The sequence below is a fragment of the Lutra lutra genome, chromosome 4 (genome assembly GCF_902655055.1).
Source record: "Lutra lutra chromosome 4, mLutLut1.2, whole genome shotgun sequence".
NCBI classification, from domain to species: Eukaryota; Metazoa; Chordata; class Mammalia; order Carnivora; family Mustelidae; genus Lutra; species Lutra lutra.
Genome location: NC_062281.1, coordinates 161994415 through 162021173, shown reverse-complemented (window position 1 = coordinate 162021173; position 26759 = coordinate 161994415). Strand labels below are relative to the sequence as shown.

Genomic DNA, 26759 nt, shown 5'->3' with positions numbered 1-26759 from the left:
GACCCCAAGACCAGGACCTGAGCTGAAAGCAGAGGTTTAATCCACTGAGCCACCCAGGTGCCCCCAGTCACTACATCTTTTTAGAACAGGATCATACGAAGTGTTGATGAAAACACTTTTTACAGTGAGGTCACAGAGAGGTAGATAGAAAAGCACAAACACAACCATGAAATAAAAAATAGAGAATTGAAAAAAAAATTCTGGAGTATTTGTAGATTCAGGCTGCAACAATGATCACATTTAAAAGAAAAATGATTCACTGTCTTGCAAATGTCACAAGTTGTAGTTTGAGAAGCTAAAAAATGATAGGCCGTTAGGGCAATAAGACTGTTGAAGCAACACCAGCATTTTAAGACCCAGTATCTTCTTTCTCAGATAAAGGAGACAGAACTACCAGAGTACCAAGCACAAAAATTAAATATATTACAACAAAATAACATTCACATACTAAAATATTCCCCTTACTATTTTTTTATTATTATTTAAAATCAATTAACTAGGGGTGCCTGGGTGGCTCAGTCAGTTAAGCATCTGCCTTTGGCTCGGGTCATCATCTCGGAGTCCTGGGATCCAGTCCCACGCTGGAGTCAAGAAGTCTCCTTCTCCCTTTCCCCCTGCTCCTACCCCTACTTGTGCACATGCTCGCTCTCTCTCTCTGATAAATAAACTCTTTTTTAAAAAATCAATTAACTAGCATACAGTGTATTATTAGTTTCAGAGGTAGAGTTTAATGATTCATCAATTGCACATAACACCCAGTGCTCATTACATTAAGAGCCCTCCTTAATGCCCATTATTACCCAGTTACTCCATCGCTCCACATCCACCTCCCCTCCAGCAACCCTCAGTTTGTTTCCTATAGTTACACTTTACCTTCTTTATAGCACAACTGTTAATACTGCTACAGATATAGAGTTTGCATGACAACTCCATGTGCACTAAATAATAAATGTATAACCATGAATGTGAATAAATCAATTTTTCAGTACCCAAGCAGATGGCAGATATCTGGCTCTTTTAGTTTATAAGTTTACTGTTTCTTATAGCTTAGCACTTCCAGACATGGTGCTATCAATTTATAACAGAGGAGAAAGTAGGAACTTAAGCCTCTATCTTACATAACTAGTTGTATACTTAAAACACAAACTGAATCAGGTATACACACATAATTGTATCCTAGAAATATAGTATAAATTAGTATAAATATGCAAAAATTCATAAAAATAATCTTTCAGGCGCTGGGGTGGTTCAGTCAGTTGAGTGTCCCAATCTCGGCTTTGGCTGGGGTCACAATCTCAGGATCATGGGATTGAGTCCTCTGTAGGGCTCTGCGCTCAACAGGGAATCTGCTTGAGATTTTCTCCCTCTTTCTCTGTCTCTCCCCTGCTAACTCTCTCTCTCTCTAAAATAAATAAATAAAATCTTAAACAATATCTTAAAAAATAATAATCTTTAAAATTTTTCTAAAATTATCAAAAGTAGGTACAATATTCCATTCATCAACTACACAGCTAGGAATTCATATCCTAGCTGTACCATTTACCTATTGGCAAAACACTAAATATTTTTGGACCTCAGTTTCTTTCCTTATTCTTTCCTTTCTTTCCTTTCTTTGTTTTTCAAGTTCCAAAAGCTCTATTACCCCTCTAGGGGTGGGGTTCAATCTTTTTTGGCTGCCACTTTCCTCACGGCTCCCAGTAGGTTGCTCAGCTCCCCTCTCTTCCTCTTGGCACTCTTTTCTTGATGAACTAGAGGACACGCTTGTCCTTGGAGACCCTGAGAAGCTCCATGCCACAACACTCATATGAGGTGAAGCCACACACCTCTCGGATCATGCCCTGCAGGAACTTGGTGTGCTTAGGGAAGTGCCCACAGGGGAGGCTGTGTCTTGGCCTGCTCATGTTCTTAGTCACCTTGTGGCCCTTGCTGAGTCCCAAGTTCACAGTTGTATAGCAACTGAGCCATGGCTGCTGCTTCTTAATCGATCCCACAGTAGAAGCGGTTCCCTCATTTATAGAATAGAAGTGTAACCACTTATAAGATTATTGTGGTAATTTAAAAAGATAATATATACAAGTTCTTAACACAGTACTTAGCACAAAGAACTCAAAATCTTAACTGCATATGTGACAGAAATAATAATAACTAGCCCTTATATAGGATATATTATATGCTAGACATTATTCTAGTATTTTATATATACTAGCTCATTACATCCTCTCAACAACCCCATAAGGTAGGTACTATCACTATCTCCATTTTGCAGATGAGGAAACTGAGGCACAGAAGTCAAGTAACTTGCCCAAGGTCAGAAAGCTTGTAAGTGGTAGAGTCAAAATTCAAACAGAGGCAGTCTAGTTCCAGAGTCTCTCTCTCTCTCTTATGTTGCCTTTCAATGCATTCTCTCTTTTTTTAATTCTTTTTTTATACTGAAATATAATTGACATACACTGTTATGTAAGTTTCAGGTGTACAAAATATTAGCAAATTCTATACATTCTTTTTTTTTTAAGATTTTATTTATTTATTTGACAGAGAGAGAGAAAGAGAGAGAGATCACAAGTAGGCAGAGAGGCAGGCAGAGAGAGAGAGAGAGAGAGGGAAGCAGGCTCCCCACTGAGCAGAGAGCCCAATGTGGGCCTCGATCCCAGGACCCTAAGATCATGACCTGAGCCGAAGGCAGAGGCTTAACCCACCGAGCCACCCAGGTGCTTAATGCATTAACATTAAATATGTTAATACATTCTTAAACATATATATGAGGTTTTTTTCTCATGCAACAAATATTTAGCAAGTACCCTCTACATGGCAGAGTCTATGCTAAGTACTAAAGACAGAAAGATGAAAAACAAAGGGAGGTTTGACCTAACAGAGAAAGGCGAACGTGTTAAAAAAAAAACAAACATAAAAAGTCATAAAAATCATTGCTCTGATAAAAACTATAGGTTATATAGGAGACACAAAGGAGGGAACAGACGATCATGCTATGAAAAATACGATAATGATAAGAAGGCATCTAAAATGAAAATGAAATCATCAAAAATGAAATCACATAGAGACATCGAGGTGGCTCCGTCAGTTAAGTGTCAGACTCTTGATTTCAGCTCAAGTCATGGTCTCTGGGTTATGAGATCAAGTCCCACATCCGCTTGGCGCTCAGCGTGAAGTCTGCTAAAGATTCTATCTCCCCTTTTGCCCCTCCTCAAATAAATAAATAAATAAATAAAATCTTTCTGAAACTTCTCTCCTTGCCCCTCCCCCCACAGGAGTGTGCACTCTCTCTCTCAAAAAAAAAAAAAAAGAAAAAGAAAGAGGGGCGCCTGGGTGGCTCAGTGGGTTAAGCCGCTGCCTCCGGCTCAGGTCATGATCCCAGGGTACTGGGATCGAGCCCCACATCGGGCTCTCTGCACAGCGGGAGCCTGCTTCCCTTCCTCTCTCTCTGCCTACTTGTGATCTCTCTGTCAAATAAATAAATAAAATCTTTAAAAAAAAAAGAAAGAAAGAAAGAAAGAAAAGATGTAACTCATCTCATTAGAAGCCTCACGTTCTAGCTTCAAAGACTCAAGCTGCCCTATGAAGCCTATCAAGCTGAAGCCCTCAGTTCAACAGACCACAAGGATTTGGATGCTACCTTCAGTCACAGAGCAGATCCTACCCCACTTGAGCCCAAGCTCCAGCTGACACCTTTATATTTTTCTAAGTTTCCTTTTATTTATTTAAGTAATCTTTATATCCAGTATGGGACCTGAACTCATAACCCTGAGATCAGAGTCACATACTCTTCCAACAGAGCCAGCTAGGAACCCCGCCCAAGCCGACACCTTGACTGCAGCTTTATGAGTCATGCCTGGACTCCTGAACAACAGAAACAAATGTAGTAAATACATGTTCCTTTCAACTGCTGCATTCATAGTAATATTGCCATGCAGTAATAGGTAACTAATATTCTATGCTTCCCTTTGTGTTGCATTTGCCCTTGTAAATATTTAATATAAATATTTACCATTAGATTATAAATTATGTTAAGGGCGAGAATAATAAATCTTAATCATTACCATATCTCTGCACTCAGCATAGTGCCTAGCATATAAAAGAACTACAATATAATAAATGGATGGACGGATGCCTACTCTACGTGGAACACAGTCCTGTATCCTAGAGAAACAAAAATAAATAAGGCACGGTTCCTGTCCTCATGGAGCTTAAAGTTATATGGGTGACAGACACATTAAACAGATAATTTCAACAGAATATGATAAACGTAACAGAGGTTTCTGTGAAGACAATGGGTATGTAACTCAGACTGCAAGGGCTAGGTATGGGCAAATGTTATACAGTCAGGATTTATGATGAGCAGGTAACATGATCTTATATACAGAGAATTCTAAAAAATAGGGACACCTGGGTGGCTCAGTTGGTTAAGCATCCGCCTTTGGTTCAGGTCACGATCACAGTCCTGGGATCAAGTTCCACATCAGCCTCCTTGCTCAGTGGAGAACCTGCTTCTCCTTCTGCCTGCCATTCCCCCATTTGTGCTCTCTCTCTCCCCTTCTCTCTCTCTGACAAATAAATAAATCTTTAAAAAATAATAATAATAAGAGAGTTTGACAAGGTTACAGGATACAAGACAAATGTGGTATTATCCATATACTGGAATATTACTGGGCCATAAAAAGGAATGAAGTGCTGATACACACCATAATATGGATCAATGTTGAAAACAGTATGCTAAGTAAAAGAAATCAGTCATAAAGGCTATAGATTGTATGATGCTATTTATATGAAATGTCCAGAATAGGCAACCCCATAGAGACAGTAAGTATAATAGTGGTTGCCAAGAGCTGGGAGAAGGGAGAAATGGGAAATGACTAATAATGGGTACAGGTTTTCTTTTTAGGATCATAAAAAAAATTTTAAATTAGTGGTAATGGCTGCACAACCTTATAAATATACTAAAAAACATTGAATTGTATATTTTTATAACATATTTTTTAAGATTTTATTTATTCATTTGAGAGAGATCAAAAGTAGGCAGAGAGGCAGGTATGGGGTGGCGGGGGGGAAGCAGGCTCCCCACCAAGCAGAGAGCCCAACACGGGACTCCATCCAAGGACCCTGAGATCATGACCGGAGCCAAAGGCAGAGGCTTAACCCACTGAGCCACCCAGCTGCCCCTGAACAGTATATTTTTAAGAGGAAAATTTTATAGATTATAAATTATTTCTCAGTAAAGCTATTATTAAAAAGAAAAAAAAAGCCACACTGATACTTTGTCCTGGAATAGGATTCCAGGTTTTACAGTTTTCACAATACATACTAAAATACGGAGTTATATCATGGGGTAATAAAAGGTTAGTTACCTCAAGACACTGGAAGAACCATCTTCCTGGAAAGTCTCCTTCCGATCATACTCCCAAACAAGGACATCAAGAAAGTAAGAACCTTCTATTGTATCTCAACAGAAGCACTTCTTAATTGGAAACATTAAATAGGTTGTCAATCACTGCTATAATGGAGCTGGACAGATTTTCCACTTACCAGAGGATGACAGACTGGGACGACTATGCCATTTGGTTTTACATTTTTCTCTCTTACTTTACAAATGAACATAAAAATACTAATGTCATCTCCACTGACACATGTTTCAGTCCTTTCCTAAATAGATTTCAGTAACATACAAAATATTCTAAGTCATTTTCCTAGAAACGATGAAATTTATCCTAATCTGTATTTCATGGTTTTTTTTTAATGAAAAAGTAAAGCTTAATAACCAAAGGTAAATATTTGAAGCTCACAAATTATTATAAATGCAAATCCAACCTATTTTGTTTCTAAAAGTATATTCTCACTGAATTCAGAAAAGAGGTTAAAGAACGCTTTCATCTTCTCTAACACTTTTAGGCCATGGTTTTACAACCTCAGCACTCCTGACATGTAAGGCCAGATAATTCTTTGTTGCAGAGCACTGTCCTGTGTATTACATAATATTTTCTGTCAACCCTGGCCCCTACCCACTATATACCAGTAACACCCCCTGCCTAATTGTGACAACCAAAAATAACTCCAGACACTGTCAAATACCACTTAAGGGGCAAAGCTGCCCCCAGTTGAGAACCATTGCCCTAGGCCATCTGCCTTAATTATTTCCTAACAGCAAATTAGCTAAACTCATCATTAGCCTTAAAAAACAAACACATTCTTGTGAAATACAGAAGCTGAATAGACCTAAAAGAGAAGGTTTCTTTGTGTTGAGGGTTTGAATAATCCATTTCTGAAATTATTATAAAACCAATCATTTATGTGCATTTTAAAAGTATTTATGTATATCCTCAAACATATAGTATGAGGAAAAAAGAAAAAACTAAGCTTCACTTCTAATGAACTTAGATTTCCTTCTATACATACCTTTCCCAGAATACAAAAAGTACCAGCTTCTCTCTCTTTTCTCTCCTCATAATCAATAATCATATAGATATTAAAAGGGAACTTTATATACAAAACCTTCTAGTTCTATCATGGTAACTGTAGAACAATGACACATTTGTAACCTAAAATACATGTTACCTAAAAACAGTTTAACCTTTTTTTGAGGTCCTAAGAGACTTAAAATTCATAAAGACAGCCCAAGTTTAACCAATGAAATTATCAGGTTGGTTAATTTAAGAAATGTGCTATACCTCTGACAGTCACAATCTAAAGAGCCCAAGTTCCTTCCAAATCAACTGCTCAAAAGATTATTTTTATAGCTATACAACTAAATAAGACTCTTAAGATGAGATAATTTTTAAGAATAATTTTTAGTAAAGAAAACAACAAAATGGGGCACCTGGATGGCTCAGTGGGTTAAGCCTCTGCCTTCGGCTCAGGTCATAGTCTAGGGGTCCTGGGATCGAGCCCCGCATCAAGCTCTCTGCTCAGTGGGGAGACTGCTTCCCCCTCCCTCTCTGCCTACTTGTGATCCCTGTCTGTCAAATAAGTAAATAAAATCTTAAAAAAAAAAAAAAAGAAAGAAAACAACAAACTATTCTAATTGTAATTCATGGGGCTACTGGCCCACACAGTATAAAATAAAGATCATGAGGACTTTGCTAGCCATGGTTTTACATCCTTCATAAAATATAACCCAATAGTCTTTGTTACTTATCTAAAGTCAGGCTTCAGAACTAAATAAATAATAGTATCTATTGAACAGATAACATAACTAAGATCTATTTTTAAGGATGAATGACCAGAAGGCCCTAAATTTTTTTTTAAGATTTATTTATTTATTTTACAGAGAGAGAGAGAAATCACAAGTAGAAAGAGAGGCAGGCAGGGGGAGGGGGCAGCAGGCCACCCGCTGAGCAGAGAGCCCAACACGGGGCTCTATCCCAGGACTCCGAGATCACGACCCAAGCCGAAGGCAGAGGCCTAACCCACTGAGCCGCCCAGGCACCCCACAGAAGGTCCTAAACTGCAAAACTGAATTCTGTTAAAGGAACACAAGCAAGCCACATAAATCCACATTCCTCAATGCGAAGTCATCCATCAATCAGTCTTTCTTTTGCTATCTAAGGCAACTGAAAATCCTTAAGTTACTTATATAATGTGTATCTTCCACACCAGAAGTCAAATATTTCCTTTTATTGCTACTGATACACTTTTTATTTAACTTGACCTTTAAAACTCTATAGTCATCTGTACTTTGTAATCAAAGATAAAAACTAACCATATCCTAGCTACACTATATTTATCAAACCAGTGGTTGGCAAACTTTTTCTATAAAGAGTCAGATAGTAAATACCTTAGACTTTAAGGGCCATATGGTCTCTGTCATAATTATTCAACTCTGTCATTATAGCACAAAGACAACCATAAAACATACACTGACAAATGGGTGTGTATGTATTTCAATAAAACTTTATTTAAAAAAGAAGTGTTGGAGCGCCTGGGTGCCTCAGTGGGTTAAGCCTCTGCCTTTGGCTCAGGTCATGATCTTGGGGTCCTGGGATCAAGCCCCACACGGGCTCTCTGCTCAACGGGGAGACTGCTTCCCCCCCTCCCCCCGCCTGCTTCTCTGCCTGCTTGTAAATCTCTCTCTGTCAAATAAATGAATAAAAATCTTAAAACAAAAAAAAAGATTTTAAAGATCCAATAGAAAGAAGATATTTATTTCAGGCTCCAAATCATATTAATTAGGAGGAAACATTACAAGCATTCCCATTTGAGTCAGGAACAAGCCGAAGATGACAAATATAACTATTACTTAATAATTTAGGAAGTATTAGTCATTGCAGTTCGCTGAGAAAAAGATGAGGTATAAAAATGAGAAATAAATAAATGTACCATCATTCACAGCTGATATGAGTATATGCTTGGACTGAAAATCTATCACAAACATTAAAAAGTTCAGTATGGGGGCACCTGGGTGGCTCAGTGGGTTAAAGCCTCTGCCTTCGGCTCAGGTCATGATCCCAGGGTCCTGGGATCGAGCCCCGTATCGGGCTCTCTGCTTGGCAGGGAGCCTGCTTCCTCCTCTCTCTCTGCTTGCCTCTCTGCCTACTTGTGATTTCTCTCTGTCAAATAAATAAATAAAATCTTAAAAAAAAAAAAAGTTCAGTATGTTAACAGCTTCAAAAATCAATATGCAAAACTTAGTAGTCTTCATATGTTAAACAACAAAGATAAAATGGAAGGAGAATTCCAATTAACAACTACAGCAGAAAAGAGAAAAAACTAAGAATAAACGTCACAGGAAATGTGTAAAATACATATATTTTTAAAATTTTTTAATGTCTACCAAGCAACACAAAAAACTTGAACAGATCATAAAGATATGCCATGTACTTATATAAAAAGATTCAATAAAATAAAGATATTAATTCTCCCTAAATCTATAAATTCACTCTAATCTCAATAAAAATAACAGGGGCGTTTGGGTGGCTCAGTGGGTTAAGCCTCTGCCTTCGGTTCAGGTCATAAACTCAGGGTCCTGGGATCAAGCTCTCTGCTCAGCGGGGAGCCTGCTTCCCCATCTCTCTCTGCCTGCCTCTCTGCCCACTTGTGATATATATATACATATATATATATCTGTGTCAAATAAATAAATAAAATATTTTTTAAATGAAAATAAAAATAGGGCGCCTGGGTGGCTCAGTGGGTTAAGCCGCTGCCTTCAGCTCAGGTCATGATCTCGGGGTCCTGGGATCGAGTCCCGCATCGGGCTCTCTGCTCAGCGGGGAGCCTGCTTCCCTCTCTCTCTCTCTCTCTCTCTCTGCCTGCCTCTCCGTCAACTTGTGATCTCTCTCTGTCAAATAAATAAATAAAATCTTTAAAAAAAATAAAAATTAAAATTAAAATTAAAAAATAAAAATGACAATAGTATGCTTTTGGAAACCAGCAAACTGATGCTAAAACTCACATAAAAGGGAGCTTGGGTGGCTCAGTTGGTTGAGTGACTGCCTTCCGCTCAGGTCATGATCCCGGACTTCCAGGATCGAGTCCTGCATCGGGCTCCCAGCTCCTTGGGGAGTCTGCTTCTCCCTCTGACCTTCTCCTCTCTCATGCTCTCTCTCACTCATTCTCTCTCAAATAAATAAATAAAAATCTTTAAAAAAAAAAACCACATAAAAAATAAGAAACACCACAATAATTCTTAAACAGAAGAATACTGGTAGAGAACTAAACTAATAAGATATTAAAATAAAGCTGCAAGAGGCACCTGGGTGGCTCAGTGGGTTAGAGCCTCTGCCTTCGGCTCCAGTCATGATCCCAGGGTCCTGGGATCGAGCCCCACATCGGGCTCTCTGCTCAGCCAGAAGCCTGCTTCTCTTCTTCTCTCTCTGCCTGCCTCTCTGCCTACTTGTGATCTCTGCCTGTTGAATAAATAAATAAAATCTTAAAAAAAAAAATAAATATAGCTGCAGTAATTAAACTATTGTAATAATTCTTAAAAGGAACAATAATGATAGAGAACTAAACTAACTAGATATTAAAATAAAGCTACAATAATTAAATTATTGTAACAGTGTGTACTGGTATATGAATTGACAAATCAAGGTAATAGATTTAAGCTTAGTAACATACAAAAATACTTAGGAAAATTCAGTATAGAATAAAGAGAACATTTCTAATTAATGAGAAAAATATTAAATATATAATAAATGTTGCTAGTACAACTGAATGATGAATTCCAAAGGGATCAAATATTTAAATATAGGTAGTAAAATCATAAAAGTGATTAGAAAAAAATTATTTATAACATAGAAATACAGTATTATTTCTCAATTAATAAAAGATAGAAATTAAAAGATTAAGACAGTTAAAAACAAAATGACTATTTCTACACTGTAAAAATTATTACAAGCTAGTTTAAAAAACACTGTAAGCTTGGAAAATATCTATAATTAACAGCACAGACAAAGGAGTCCTAAAGGTGCCTGGGTGGCACAGTCAGTTAAGCATCTGCCTTCACTCGGGTCATGATTCCTGGGATTGAGTCCCACATGGGGCTCTCTGCTCACTGGGGAGCCTGCTTCTACCTCTCCCTCTGCCCCTCCCCCTGCTTACACACCCTTTTTCTCTCTCAAATAAATAAGTAAAAAAACTTAAAAAATAAAAATAAAAAAGGAGTCCCACAAATTAGTAAGATCAAAGGAAGATAACTTTGGAGAAAAATAAGTAGTATGTAACAATTCTAGGCACTAAGGATTTAGCAGTGCACAGAGATAAAAAGAGATAAAAACCCTGTCCTCAGGACCGTTGGCTGGTTCAGTCAGCAGAGCATGTGATTCTTGATCTCATGGTTGTGAGTTCAAGCCTCACATTGGGTATTGAACTTACTTGAAAAAAAAAAAATTCCTGCCCTCAAATAACTTACATTCTAGTGGTCTTCTATCTTGGAGTAGGTAATTAAAAAAACAATAGATAATTGATACAGAAATACACACACAAACACTGGCCTACACAAACATACACATATAGACATACATATATTTGCTTATCTACGCAGAGAATACCTCTGGAAGGATACGTAAGAAAGTATAAATATTGGTTGCCTCCAGGGAGGAAAACTGCGGGGCAGTACAAGATAATTTTTCACTGAATAATCTTTTTTTTTTTTTTAAGTAATCTCTATGCCCAATATGGGGCTTGAACTCACAAGTGAAGATCAAGAGTTGCATGCTCTACCAACTAAGCCAGCCAGGAGCACCACTGAAGAATCTTTTATACCTTCTGAGTTTGTACTGTGTGATTTTAAAAACAAATTCAATTAAAATTAAACAAAATTAGATGTTCAAAGAAAAATAATAAGATACTGAAAACAGGGGCGCCTGGGTGGCTCAGTTGGTTAAGCAACTGCCTTTGTCTCAGGTCATGATCCTAGAGTCCCTGGACTGAGTCCCACATCAGACTCCCTGCTCCGCAGGGAGTCTGCTTCTCCCGCTGACCTCTCTCCTCTCATGCTCTCTCTCTCTCATTCTCTCTCTCTCAAATAAATAAAGAAAATCTTTTTTTTTTTAATATTTTATTTATTTGACAAAGAGAGATCACAAGTAGGCAGAGAGGCAGACAGAGAGAGAGAGAGGAGAAAGCAGGCTCCCTGCCAAGCAGAGAGCCCGATGTGGGACTCGATCCCAGGACCCTGAGATCATGACCTGAGCCGAAGGCAGAGGCTTATTAACCCACTGAGCCACCCAGGCGCCCCTAAATAAAATCTTTTAAAAAAACAAAATAAAACAAAAAAGATACTGAAAACAAAAAAGGAGCACATTTAAGAAAAACAAACAGAAAGTCTAGAAAAGAAAAATACAGCAATTGAAATAAAAAATTGCAATGAATGTTTCAATGTCAGAGTAGAAACCAAAAGAAAAGGGGTAAATAAGTGGGAAATTACCAACTCCCCCTCCCAAAAAACAGCAGAAAAGGAAATTAAAAATATGAAAGAAAAATTAGGAGACAAGAAAGATATCATTAGACAATCCAATATGCATATAATGGAAACTTGAGAGAACAAAGAACAGAATTTTAAAAGATAATACCAAACAATTTTCTAGAACCAAAGACAAATATGAGTTCTTAAACTGAGAAAGTATACCACATCCTGAGAATAAATATAAATAAATCCACTTAAAGACCAGTATAGTGAAAGTACAGAACAAAAAATAAGTCAGTAAGAAAAAAAGGAGTATTTTCAAAGTGCTGAGTAAAGTAGCTTCTGTCTTAAATTCTATACTTCGTTAAATTACCATTTAAGAGTTTATTCAATATAAACATAGAAGAAATCACAATAAATATAAATAGATTAAAATCTCTGGCTCTCTGTGGGAAAATTTAATTTTGGATCCAAAAAAATTTAAATATAAAACTGTTTTGGAGGCACCTGGGGGGAGCACAGTCAGTTAGGTCACTGACTCTTGGATTCAGCTCAGGTTGTGATCTCAGGGTTGTTAGACTGAGCGCCAAGTTGGGCGCTGTGCTCAGCATGGAGTCTGCTTAGGACTCTCTCTCCCTCTCCTTCTGCCCCTTCCCCCCGACTCACACTCTCCTTCTTAAATAAATAAATCTTTTTTAAAATAAATATATATATATTTTAAGATTTTATTTATTTGACAAACAGAGATCACAAGTAGGCAGAGAGGCAGGCAGAGAGAGAGAGGAGAAAGCAGCCTCCCTGCGGAGCAGAGAGCCCGATGTGGGGCTCGATCCCACGACCCTGGGATCATGACCTGAGCTGAAGGCAGAGGCTTTAACCCACTGAGCCACCCAGGTGCCCCTATAAATAAATCTTTAAAAAGAGGGCGTCTGGGTGGCTCAGTGGGTTAAGCCACTGCCTTCGGCTCAGGTCATGATCTCAGGGTCCTGGGATCGAGTCCCGCATCGGGCTCTCTGATCAGCAAGAAGCCTGCTTCCCTCTCTCTCTCTGCCTGCCTCTCCATCTACTTGTGATCTCTCTCTGTCAAATAAATAAATAAAATCTTTTAATAAATAAATAAATAAATAAATAAATAAAAAGAAAAAAAAACTGGGGCGCCTGGGTGGCTCAGTGGGTTAAAGCCTCTGCCTCCAGCTCAGGTCATGATCCCGGGGTCCTGGGATCGAGCCCCGCATCGGGCTCGATCCCGGGGTCCTGGGATCGAGCCCCGCATCGGGCTCTCTGCTCCGCGGGGAGCCTGCTTCCTCCTCTCTCTGCGTGCCTCTCTGCCTACTTGTGATCTCTGTCAAATAAAAAAATAAAATCTTTAAAAAAATAAGGGGCGCCTGGGTGGCTCAGTGGGTTGGGCCGCTGCCTTCGGCTTAGGTCATGATCTCGGGGTCCTGGGATCGAGTCCCGCATCGGGCTCTCTGCTCAGCAGAGAGCCTGCTTCCCTCTCTCTCTGCCTGCCTCTCCGTCTGCTTGTGATCTCTCTCTGTCAAGTAGATAAATAAAATCTTTAAATAAATAAATAAATAAATAAATAAATAAATAAATAAATAAAAATAAAATTCTGTTAAAAAAAAAAGAGGGGCGCCTGGATGGCTCAGTGGGTTAAGCCGCTGCCTTCGGCTCAGGTCATGATCCCAGGTCCTGGGTTCAAGCCCCACATCGGGCTTTCTGCTCAGCAGGGAGCCTGCTTCCTCCTCTCTCTCTGCCTGCCTCTCTGCCTACTTGTGATTTCTCTCTGTCAAATAAATAAATAAATAAATCTTAAAAAAAAAAAAGAAAGAAAGAAAAAGAAAAAGAAAAAAAACTGCTTTATAGGATATGAAATTGCACCTGGCTAACTCATTCAATAGAGCATTCAACTTTGATCTTGGGGTCATGAGTTCAAGGCCCACGATGGACTCAGAGCTAACTTTAAAAAATGAAAATTAAAAAAGAAAAAGAAAAAAGGGGGTGACTGCCTGGCTCAGTTGGTACAGCATGTGACTCTTTATTTCAGCTCAGGTCATGATCTTAGGGTCGTAAGATCAAGCCCCATGTGCTCCACACTTAGCAGGGAATTTGCTTGAGATTCTCTCTCCCTCTGCCCCCCCCCACCCACTCCGTTCACATGCACACACTCTCTCTCTCAAATAAATAAATCCTTTTAAAAAAGAAGCAGCTTAGGGGCGCCTGGGTGGCTCAGTGGGTTAAGCTGCTGCCTTCAGCTCAGGTCGTGATCTCAGGGTCCTGGGATCGAGCCCCGCATTGGGCTCTCTGCTCAGCAGGGAGCCTGCTTCCCTCTCTCTCTCTCTCTGTGCCTGCCTCTCTGTCTACTTGTGCTCTCTCTCTCTGTCAAATAAATTTAAAAAAAAAAAAAGAAAAGAAAAAAAAAGAAGCAGCTTAAAAAAACAAAGATAAGGAATGCCTGGGTGGTTTAGTTGTTAAGCATTTGCCTTCAGCTCAGGTCGTGATCCCAGGATCCTGGGATGGAGTCCCGCATTGGGATCCCGGCTCAGTGGGGACCCTGCTTCTTCCTCTCCCACTCCTCCTGCTTGTGTTCCCTCTCTCACTTTCTCTCTCTGTCAAATAAATAAATAAAATTTTAAAAAAGAAAAAAAAAGAGATGAGGGGAAACTGGGTGGCTCACTCATTTAAGCATCTGCCTTTGGCTCAGGTCATGATTCCAGGGTTCTAGGATGGAGCCCCAAGTCAGGCTCCCTACTCAGCAGCAGAGTCTGCTTGTCCCTCTCCCTCTGCCTGTCCCTCCCCCTGCTCATGCTCTCTCTCTCTCTTTCTCTCACTCACTCACTCTTTCAAATAAATAAATAAAATCTTTCTTTAAAAAAAGAAAAAGGGGGGGAAAAAAAGAAGAAAAGAAAAGAAAAAGGGGTGCCTGGGTGGCTCAGTCAGTTAAGCGTCTGCCTTTGGCTCAGGTCTTGATTCCAGGGTCCTGGGATTGAGCCCTACATCAGGCTCCCTGTTCAGCTGGAAGTCTGCTTCTCTCTCTCCCTCTGCCTGCGGCTCCCCCTGCTTGTTCTCTCTCTCTCTGTCAAATAAAACCGAAAAAAAAATTTTTTTAAGATTTTATTTATTTATTTGACAGAGAGAGATCACAAGTAGGCAGAGAGGCAGGCAGAGAGAGAGGGAAGCAGACCCCCTGCTGAGCAGAGAGCCTAATGGGGGACTCGATGCCAGGACTCTGGGATCATGATCTGAGCCAAAAGCAGAGGCCTAGCCCACTGAGCCACCCAGGCACCCAACAAAACAAAATCTTAAGAAAAAAAAAAATAGAGATGAGAAAAGATATACTAAGATAATAGTAACCAGAACATTAGGCAAATGCACACAAAAAGGAAGAAGGCATGCAATATTGGTACCAGAGAAATCAAAGCTAAAAGTATAAAGTGGGACAAAAATAGACAACTGATATTTATAAAAAATATAATCCATCTATAGTGTACAATCCAATAATAATCTTTAGTTTCTATTAATAACTAACTCACCAAATGGACTAGAAATAAGTAACACACTGATAGTAACACAGAGAAATCTGTAAACACTTTAAGTGATATTAATAGAGCTTTTTCTAAGAAATAGATCAAGTAGACCAAAATAAGCTTAGGCCATAGAACATTGGAATAACACAATAGAAAAGCTTGACCCAATAGAGACATACAGAACTTAATGAAAACAAATACACAAAACAGAGAATTAGTATCTCAAACATATTTGCAGCATTCAAAAAATATAACCACACATTAGTCAAAACAAAATCTAAGTGTACTGCAAAAGACAGACATCATAGAGGCCATTTTCTCTGATCATCATGCATTAATATTACAAATTAAATATCAAACAATTACCAAAAAGCAACTCACCATAAGGGAATTTTTTTAAAAACTTCATTTTATATAATCCTTAGAATAACAGAAAATCAAACCAAATTACATTTAGGAAAAAATACATAAAAACCTGTGATATGGCCAAATCTAGAGGAAACTTCAAAATTTAAATGTATATAATGGAAAATAAGAAATAGTGGCAAAAACTAATGTACGGATAAAATTCCAGAAGCTAGAGAAAGTAGGAGCCTGCTTCTCCCTCACTCTCACCCTCCACCACTCCCCAAACTCATCACATACTCTCTCTCTAATAAATAAATCAAATCTTAAAAAAAAAAAATTTCATCTGAGAGAGAGAGACAGACAGCACAAGCATGAGTGGGGGCAGGGGCAGAGGAAGAGGGAGTAGACGACACCCCACTGAGCAGGGAGTGCAATGCAGTGCTCAATCCCAGGACCCTGGGATATTGTCCTGAGCTAAAGGCAGAGGCTTAACTGACTAAGCCACCTAGGCACCCCTAAAAAAATTTTTTAAAAAGCTAATAAAGGAATATTATGAACAACTCTATACCTATAAATTTGATAACCCCAATTAAATAGACCAATTCCTGGAGCACCTGACTAGCTCAGTTGGTAGAGCATGTGACTCTTGATCTCAGGGCCCTGAGTTCAAACCCGACACTGTGAGTAGAGCTTACTTTTAAAAAATAAATAAATAAAATAATAAGTAAATAGACCAATTCCTTAAAAAAACAAAATCTGGGACACCTAGGTGGCTTAGTCAGTTAAGCCGCTGCCTTCAGCTCAGGTCATGATCCCAGGGTCCTGGGATCGAGTCCTGCATCGGGCTCCTTGCTCAGTGGGGAGCCTGCTTCTCTCTCTGCCTCTGCCTGCCGCTCTGCCTGCTTGTGCTCTCTGTCTCTCTCTCTCTCTCTCTGACAAATAAATAAATAAATTAGTCTTGGGAAAAAAAAATCTGCCGAAACTCATACAAAAAGAAATAGTTGGAATACCTCTTTATCTATTAAGGAACTTAATAAATAATTAATAATGTTCCAAAACAGAAAGCACCAAGCCAAAAAAGGTTCACTGGTGAATGCTACCAAACATTAAAGAAAGAAATTATACCAATATTCCACAATCCCATCCAGAAATAGAAGCAGAGGAAACACTTCCTAACTTATCTATGAGACCAATATTAGTCTAATACCAAAACCAGGCAAAAACATTGCACAAAAAGAAAACAACAAACCAACATCTCTCATGAACAGAGATGCAAAATACTAGCAAATCAAACCTGACAAAGCATAAACAGAATACACCACCATATCCAAGTGGGATTTATCAAAGTCTTGCCAGACTGGTTCAACGTTCTGAAACTAACTAATATAATCCATCACCTCTACAGATTAAAGAAGCAAAAATCCCTGGGACGCCTGGGTGGCTCAGTTGGTTAGGCGGCTGCCTTCGGCTCGGGTCGTGATCCCGGCGTCTTGGGATCGAGTCCCGCATCGGGCTCCTTGCTCTGCAAGGATCCTGCTTCTCCCTCTGACACTCTGTCTGCCTGTGCTCTCTCTCTCTCTGACAAATAAATAAATAAAATCTTAAAAAAAAAAAAAGAAGCAAAAATCAAATGATCATATTAAAAGATGCAAAAAAAGGAATTTGGCAAAATGATTTTAAAACTCTCAGCAAATAGGAATAGAAGGGAAGTTCCTCAACTTTATCTTTATAGATAAAGAACATCTATAAAAAACCTATAGCTAACATCATGGTTAATGGTGAGAAACTCAAAGCTTTCCAGTTAAGATTAGGAAAATTGTACCAACATACCTTCTCACTACTGCTTTTCAATATCATACCGGAAGTCTCAGCTAAAGCAATAAGATAAGAAAAAAACTGTCCTTGTTCACAGAATATATTAGTAACGAACAACTGGATTTGAAATTAAAAACACATTACCATTGGGGTGCCTGAATGGCTCAGTCAGTTAAGTATTAACTTCGGCTCAGGTCACGATCTTGGGGTCCTGGAATTGAGTGCCCTACCAGGCTGCCCGCTCAGCTGGGAGACTGCCTGTCCCTCTCCCTCTCATTCTGCTCCCCCCACTCATGCTTTCTCTCTCTCAGATAAAAAATACAATCTTTTTAAAATTTACCATTCACATTAGACCACATACAAAAATTAACTTAAATGGGGCAGCAGCCCTTTTGCCTACGGGTCCTATCCTCATGCTTTAATAAAACCACATTTTTGCACTGGAAAAAATTTTAACTTAAATGGACCAAAGACCTAAATGTAAAGAACTAAATCTATAAAACTCTTAGAAAAGGGGCACCTGGGTGGCTGAGTTAGTTAAGCCTCTGCCTTCGGCTCAGGTTATGATCCTGGAATCATGCTCTAGGCTCCCTGCTCAATGGGGACTCTGCTTCTCCCTCTCCTTCAGCCCCCCACCCCCCTGTTCGTGTTCTTTTTGTCTCTCACTCATTCTCTCTCTCTCAAATAAACAAATAATCTTTTAAAAATAAGCAAATAAAACTCTTAGAAAAAAACATCGGGAAAAATCTTCATGATACTGGATTTGGCAATGATTTCTAGGATATCACACCAAAAGCACAGACAATACAAGAAAAAAAAACAGATAAACTGGACTTAATCAGAATTTAAAACTTGGGGCGCCTGGGTGGCTCAGTGAATTAAGCCTCTGCCTTCAGCTCAGGTCATGATCTCAGGGTCCTGGGATCGGGTCCTGCATCAGGCTCTCTGCTCGGCAGGGAGCCTGCTTCCCCCCCTCTCTCTGCTTGCTTGTGATCTCTCTCTGTGTGTCAAATAAGTAAATAAAATCTTTTTTTAAAAATTAATTAACAAAAAGAATTTAAAACTTGTATACATCGGGACACCTGGGCTCAGTTAGTTAAGTGGCTGCCTTCGGCTCAGGTCATGATTCCAGCTCCTGAGATCGAGTCCCGCATCAGGCTCCTTGCTCAGCAGGGAGCCTGCTTCTCCCTCTGCCTCTTCTGCCACTCTGCCTGCCTGTGCTCTCTCTCTCTCTCTCTCTCTCTCTGACAAATAAATAAAATCTTAAATAAATAAATAAAACTTGTATACGTCAAGGGACACTATCAAGAGAAGTAAAAGACAACCTATAGGAGAAAATATTTTCAAGTCACATACATACATACAAACAGAACCCAATTCAAAAATGGGCGAAGGAGGAGTGCCTGGGTGGCTCAGTTGGTTAAGAGTCTGCCTTCAGCTCAGGTCATAATCCCAGACTCCTGGGGATCGAACCCCGCTTCAGGATCCCTGCTCAGTGAGGGCCCTGTTTTTCCCTCTTCCTCTGCAGCTTCCCTTCCTTATGCTGGCTCTGTCAGATAAATACATAAAAATCTTTAAAAAAAAAAATATGGGCAGGGGCACCTGAGTGGCTCAGACAGTTAAGTGTCTGCATTCGGCTCAGGTCATGATTCCAGAGTCCTGGGATCAAGTCCCACGTTGGGCTCCCTGCTCATTGGGGAGTCTACTTCTCCCTCTGCCTACCAACCCACTTATGGCTTTCTTTCTCTCTCTCTCAAATAAATAAATAAAATCTTTTTTTATATGTGTAAAGGAATGGCCAACAGACACATGAAAACATGCTCAACATCATTCATCATCAGGGAAATGCAAATCAAAATCACAGTGAAATATCACCTCACAACTATCAGAATGGCTAAAATCAAAACACAAGAAACAACAAGTACTGGGGAGGATGTGAAGAAAAAGGAACCCTCATGCACTGTTGGTGGAAATGCAAACTGGTATAGCCACTGCAGAAAACAGTACAGAGATTCCTCAAAAAATATAAAATAGAATTACCATATGATCCAGTAATTCTGTTACTGGGTATTCACCCAAAGAATACAAAAACACTAATTCAAAAAGATATATGCACTCCTATGTTTACTGAAGCATTATTTACAATAGCCAAAATATGGAAGCAACCTAAGTGTCCATCATTAGATGAATGCATAAAGAAGATGTGGTATATATCTACAACAGAATATTATTCAGCCATTAAAGAGAATGAAATCTTGCCATGTGAAACAACATAGATGGATCTAGAAGGTATAACGCTAAATAAAATAAGTTAGATAAAGACAAATACCATATGATTTCACTCATATGTGTAACTTAAGAAACAAAACAAACCAACAGAAAAAAAAAGAGACAAGCCAGAAAACAGACTCAACTATAGAGAACAAACTGATAGTTACCAAAGGGGAGGTGGGCTGGGGGATGGATGAAATAGGTGAAGGGAATGAAGAGTACTTATCATCATGAGCACTGAATAACGTATAGAACTGCTGAATCACTATGATATACCTGAAAATAACATAACACTGTACATTAACTATAGTGGAATTACATTTCTTTTAAAAATATGGGCAAAAGATTTCAACAGACATTTCTCTAAAGAAGATACATAAAAGGCCAATAAGCACAAGAAAAGATACTAAACATCATTAATCACTAGAGAAATGCAAATCAAAGCCACAATGAGATATCACTTCACATCCACTAGGTTTGCTACATTTTAAAAAATGAAAAACAGCAAGTGTTGGTGAAACTATGGAAAAATTGGAACTCTAATGCATTGCTGGTGGGGATGTAAAATGGTGTAGTCGCTGTGGAAAATAGTATGTTGGTTCCTTTGAAAGTTAAAAATAGGCTAAGTCGGGGCACCTGGGTGGCTCAGTGGGTTAAGGCCTCTGCTTTCAGCTCAGGTCATGATCTCAGGGTCCTGGGTTCGAGCCCCACATCAGGCTCTCTGCTCCGGGGAGTCTGCTTCCTCCTCTCTCTCTGCCTGCCTCTCTGCCTACTTGTGATCTCTGTCTGTCAAATAAATAAATAAAATCTTAAAAAAAAATAGGCTAAGTGAAATTAGGCAGTTACAAAAAGACAAATACTGTATGATTTTGCTTATATAAGGTATCTAGAGTAGTCAGACTCACAGAAACAGAAAGTAGAATGGTTGCTGTCAGAAGCTGGGAGACGAAGGAAGGAGAGAGTTGTTTGATTTGTACAGAGTTTCAGTTTTACAAGATGAAAAAGTTCTGGAGATCGGTTGCACAACAGTGTGAATATACTTAAGACTACTTAACTGTACACTTAAAATTATTGACAGTAAGTTTTATGTTATGTGTATTTGACCACAATTTTAAAAAAGTTAAATACAGGGTGGCCTGGGTGGCTCAGCTGGTTAAGTGACTGCCTTTGGCTCAGGTCATAGTCATGATCCCAGAGTCCCGGGATCAAGTTCCGCCTTGGGCTCCCAGCTCCTCAGGGAGTCTGCTTCTCCCTCTGACCTTCTCCCGTCTCATGCTCTCTCATTCTCTCTCTTTCTCTCTCAAGTAAATAAATAAAATATTTTTTTAAAAAAGTTAAACACAGAATTGCTATATGACCCAGGAATTCCACTAACAGTTAAATACCCAAAATAACTTGAGTGCAGGAACTCAGATACTTGTACACTAATGTTCATAGCAGCATTATTCACAATAATCAAAAGGGGGAAACAACCCAGATGTCTACCAATAGATGAATGGATAAACATAATGTGGTAGACACAGGCAATATGATATTATTCAGCCATAAAAAAATTATTCAGCCATAAAAATTCTGATATATGCTACAATGTGGATGAAATTTACCCTAAGTGAAATAAGCCAGACAGAGGACAAATACTGTGTGATTCCATTAATATGAGGTACCTACAAAAGGAAAATTCACAGAGAAAGAAAACCCAACAGTTAATAGGGACTGGGGGCAGGAGGACATGGGGAGTAGTTATTCAATGAGGTACAAAGTTTCTGTTTGGGATGATGAAAAAGTTCTGGAAAGAGATAATGGTGATGGTTGCACATAACATCACAAATGTACTTAATGCTACTGAACTATGTACTTAATATGGTTAAAATGGTAAATTTATGTTATATATATTTTACCACAATAAAAAAAAAAGAGAAAATAGAAGGAGAAGTATAAGAAATGGTGAGTGGAGGCAATGCTATGGAGGTGTTTTGAGTCCAAAAGAAGAACATGAGGGAGGCGCACCAGGGTGGCTCAGTTGGTTAAGCCTCTGACTTCTGATTTTGGCTCAGGTCCTGACCTCAGGGTCATGAGACTGGGCCCCGCATCAGGATCCACACTGGGCGTGGAATCAGCTTAAGATTCTCTCTGCCTCCCTCCCTACAAGCTCTTTCTCTCTTTCTAAAAAAAAAAAAGAAGAGAAAGAGAGAACATGAGGGAGTATAGCTATAGGGGATGTTAGGGTCAAAATATGCTTTTCCCTGTTTAAAGTTTTTTTTTAAGGTAAGAGAAATAAATAGAAGGTTTAGAAGTTAATGGGAATATTTAACAGAAAGCGAAATATGATATAGGAAAGAGGGGAGAATTTCTTAGGTAATGTCTTTGAGTAGGCAACTAGAAAAATGATATAGAATACAAATGGAAATATGGCTTAGATTTTAACATGGGTAGTTCATCCATAGTGACAAGTATAAAGGCTGAGTAGGTGGGGAAGATATGGGTTAGTAGCTATTTGTGGTGACTGCAGGCTGTAGAAGTTCTCCAGCTTCCTTCAGTTTTCTCAGTGAATTAGGAAGCAAGTTCATCATGGAGAAAAAATACTGAATGTCAGATGAGAGAAGAAAAAGTATGAAATAATGTTCTGGAAGAATAAATGAATCAGGAAAATATGAACATTTGGGAGCACTAAGTGCCCAGCTTTATTAAAAATAACCAAATAGGGCGCCTGGGTGGCTCAGTGGGTTAACCTCTGCCTTTGGCTCAGGTCATGATCTCAGGGTCCTGGGATCGAGTCCCGCATCGGGCTCTCTGCTCCGCAGGGAGTCTGTTTCTCCCTCTCTCTCTGCCTGCCTCTCTGCCTACTTGTGATCTCTGTCTGTCAAATAAATAAATAAAATCTTAAAAAAAAAAAAACTGTATGTGTGGGTATATGTGTGTGTATATATCTTCTTACATGTATATACAAAATTCTATATATATATATAAGATGTGTAAGGAGAGAAAAGGATCCAGAAGTATACATATCAAATTATTAATAGTGTAGAGAGAGAGAGAGAAAGAGAGGGAGGGAGGGTAAAAGAGACTCCTATATTATTTGAGTTTTTGATCAGTATGTATCAGTTTTGTAATTAAAATAAAATAGATGTTAATAGTTTATTTTTTTTATGATTTCATTTATTTGACAGAGATACAGTGAGAGAGGGAACACAAGTACGGTAGTGGGAGAGGGAGAAGCAGGCTCCCCACCGAGCAAGGAGCCCAATGCAGAGCTCGATCCCAGGATCCTGGGACCATGACCTGAGCCGAAGACAGATGCTCAACGACTGAGCCACCCAGGTACCCCAATAGTTGTTTTGTTTTGTTTTGTTTTGTTTTTTATTAAAACTAGAGCCTTTATAAATGTCTCTGGAGAGATGGGAGAGGAAAAAACAGGATACAACTCCCAATGGTAAAATTCTCCCACCCACCCTTTCCTCAAAGTGTCTGAGGCAGAGTTTAGGCACCACCAAGTAAATACAAAAATATCCAGGTTCTAACTATAGGCGCTGATGAAAAATGGGCAGGTCAGGCCTCCCAGGCATAAATAGAAGGAGCAGATATGATGTAAACCACATAAGAATCTCCGTCTTCAGGGTGATTCCAATCTGCTGGCTGGCTCAGGCCAACCCCAGAACCCTCCTGAGTTCTCCTGTTGTTGAATGCATCTGGGAGCACGTGCACTGAAGACTCCAGGGTCCCCAACCAGCAAGTAAGACCCAGTATCCTGCCCAGGGCCACACCATGGACTAGCAAGAGTGCAGCACTGGCCAGGCCCACAGCCACAAGCAGTCCCAAAGCTAAAGGAGAGGACAATTTAGAACACTGATCAAGATCCATAGCACCCTCACCCCAATTAGGTAAAGCCTATGTACTAATTACACACAATTATCAACTTGGCAGTAAAGGTGATTATCAACAAGCCAAAATGAGAAAAGCAGAGGCATCACTCACCTTGAACACTTCAGAGAAGAAGCCAGACCCTATTTTTTCACAGGTGAAGTCATCTAAACGTGTCAGTCTAGAAAAGGCACTTATAAGAGCTCGATATGAAGATGGCCAAACTCTTCCCACTTGGGTCATGTTCCCATCTCCTCCACCACCTCCTTCAAAATCTTCAAGACGCTCCACACGTGGAGGAAAGCCTGCAATTGAATTCCGTTTGCTCCGATCCATAGTCTCAATAATCACTTTTTTCTTCTTTTAAGAAGGAACTCCACACATAATAAAATTTTGTTGAGTTTTACTTCTCTTCTGGTTTGACACTAAACGAGAGATCAGAAAGGTATTTCACTAAAACCATGAATTATTACATACATGCAAATTAATGAATTATCAAATTAAAAATATTTCCTCTTTCGTGTTCTAGCTCTTGAATTTCAGATTAAAAAAAAAATTTTATGGGGCACCTGTGTGGCTCAGTGGGTCAAGCCTCTGTCTTTGGCTCAGGTCATGATCTCAGGGTCCTGGGATTGAGCCCCGCATCAGGCTCTCTGCTCAGCAAGGGCGCCTGCTTCTCCCTCTCTCTCTCTGCTGCTCTGCCTACTTGTGATCTCTCTCTCTTTCTGTCAAGTAAATAAATAAAATCTTAAAAAAAAAAAAAAACACCACTTTATACCTTTACCTTCAAAAAATACTTACATATTTAAAGCCCAAGACATAGTCAGTCTTTAATATGAGTAGACTATAATAAAGATCATCAATTACATTCTAAAAAACAAAATAACAGGGGTACCTGTGTGGCTCAGTTAAGCATCTGCCTTCAGCTCAGGTCATGATCCAGGGTCCTAGGATCAAACCCCGCATCGGGCTCCCCACCCCACAGAAAGCCTGCTTCTCCCTCTCCCACTCCCCTGCTTGTGTTCTCTCTTTCAAATAAATAAGTAAAATCTTTTTTAAAAAATCTTTTTCAAAAAAATAAAAGCATATGTTCATACCAATGCCTTTCATAGCCTACATTACATAATTTTCTCTTCATTTGAAAAATTAAGTCCAAATATATCAAACAATGATGAATATTTTATACTATAAAATTGTGTTATATTATTTCATTTAAAGATTTTACTTTTATTTATTATTAGAGAGAGAGAGAGCAGGAGGGAGAGAGAGAGAGAATCTGGAACTGACTCAGCACTGAGCACAGAGCCAGATGCAAGGCTTGATACCACAACTGTGAAATCATGACCTGAGCTAAAACCAAGAGTTGGAGGCTTGAATGAGCCACCCAGGCACCCCAAAATTAATTTTAAAAGAAGAAAACACACAAATTTTAAAAGAAGAAAACCAGGGCGCCTGGGTGGCTCAGTGGGTTAAGCAACCGGCTCTTTTTTTTTTTTTTTTAAGATTTTATTTATTGGTCGGGGTTTCGTACGTAGCAGAGCAGCTCCCTCGCTGCGATCTATTGAAAGTCAGCCCTCGACACCAAAAAAAAAAAAAAAAAAAAAAAAGATTTTATTTATTTATTTGACACAGACACAGCGAGAGAGGGAACACAAGCAGGGGGAGTAGTAGAGGGAGAAGCAGGTTTCCTGAGGAGCAAGGAGCCCGATACAGGGCTCATCCCAGGACTCCAGGATCATGACCTGAGCTGAAGGCAGACGCTTAATGACTGAACCACCCAGGCACCCCTAGCAACCAGCTCTTGATTTCTGCTCAGGTCATGATCTCAGTGTTGTGGGATCAAACGCAGTGAGGAGTCTGCTTAAGTTTCTCTCTCCCTCACCCTTTGTCCCCCCACACACACACCCTGCTCACACATTCCCTCTAAAATAAACAAATATTTTTTAAAAAAGAAAAAGAAAACCATTATCTAAAAGCAACTTAAAATTTTATTACTAATTAAACAGTACAGTCTAGCAGAAATGACTACTGAAGGCTCCATCCCATCTGGTGCAGTGATTAAGAATAAAAATGCAAACCCGGGGCGCCTGGGTGGCTCAGTGGGTTAAGCCGCTGCCTTCGGCTTGGGTCATGATCTCGGGGTCCTGGGATCGAGTCCCACATTGGGCTCTCTGCTCAGCAGGGAGCCTGCTTCCCTCTCTCTCTCTCTCTCTCTCTCTGCCTGCCTCTCTGTCTACTTGTGATCTCTCTCTGTCAAATAAATAAATAAAATCTTTTAAAAAAATGCAAACCCATGTTTTCTTTTAGCCATCTCTCCCTACTTCTACTTTTTTCCCAGAGAAATGATTATAAGGGTCGTATGTAGAATACAACATTGTGACTTTTCAATTAGTAAAATGCTTTCATAAAGGTGATGAATACCTAGCCCAGACCAGCTCTACTACCTCTAACCATGGAGAATAGCAGCAGGGCTCCCAGGGCTATCCTTACAATATATGACCATGCTTCCTTAGCTTTAGACAAAAGTCAGCAGCAGTCTACCTAATAAGGACCAATCACAGCTCCTTTCCTGGCAATTTGGAATTGGAATTAAGATATCCTAGCCTCAGTCTGGCTGCTTCCTAAAATGGAAGACATGTAGTGGCACCTGGCTGGCTCAGTGGGTAGAACATGAGACTCTTCATCTCAGGGTTATAAGTTCAAGCCGCATGTTGGGTATAGAGACTATGCCACTATAGTGGCAGCAGATCAGCAGACCAAAAATTTAGGAATATAAGACCAACATTTTTAAAATTTTACAGCCAGTAAAGACCATAAAGTTCAGTCACTCATTTTATATGTGAGGAAACATAAGGCCCAGAACATGGGAATGATTTGCCCATAGTTATAAGCTATTTACTAACAAAGCTAAACTTAGAACCAACGAACCAAAGGTAGTACATTTCTAGAAGTGTGTCTACTAATCACCTGCTTCAAAATTACCCAAGTAGCTTGTTTAAAACCCAGATTTACTGTGTCCCAACCTTGACTTACTATATCAGAATCTCCTGGAGTGATGCCTGGAAATTTTACTAAACTCCCCAGTG

At 39.4% G+C, this 26759-nt stretch overlaps 2 protein-coding genes across 3 annotated transcripts in view; both read right to left on the bottom strand.

Annotated features, from left to right (window-relative positions):
- TESK2 (testis associated actin remodelling kinase 2) overlaps positions 1-26759 on the bottom strand; it is a 147077-nt gene that overhangs the window by 88784 nt on the left and 31534 nt on the right. The window contains exon 2 of one of the 2 annotated variants that reach the window (XM_047723880.1): positions 23788-24098. The exons of the other annotated variant lie outside the window; for it this stretch is intronic. Coding sequence (XP_047579836.1) covers positions 23788-24009 — 222 coding nt within the window. The 5' untranslated portion in view covers positions 24010-24098. The remainder of the gene's footprint in view (positions 1-23787; positions 24099-26759) is intronic. 2 annotated transcript variants of the gene reach the window in all.
- Positions 1660-17586, bottom strand: LOC125099156 (60S ribosomal protein L36-like). The gene is given in 3 exon segments (XM_047728537.1): positions 1660-1733; positions 1736-2006; positions 17560-17586. Coding segments are annotated over 3 exon segments (372 nt in total).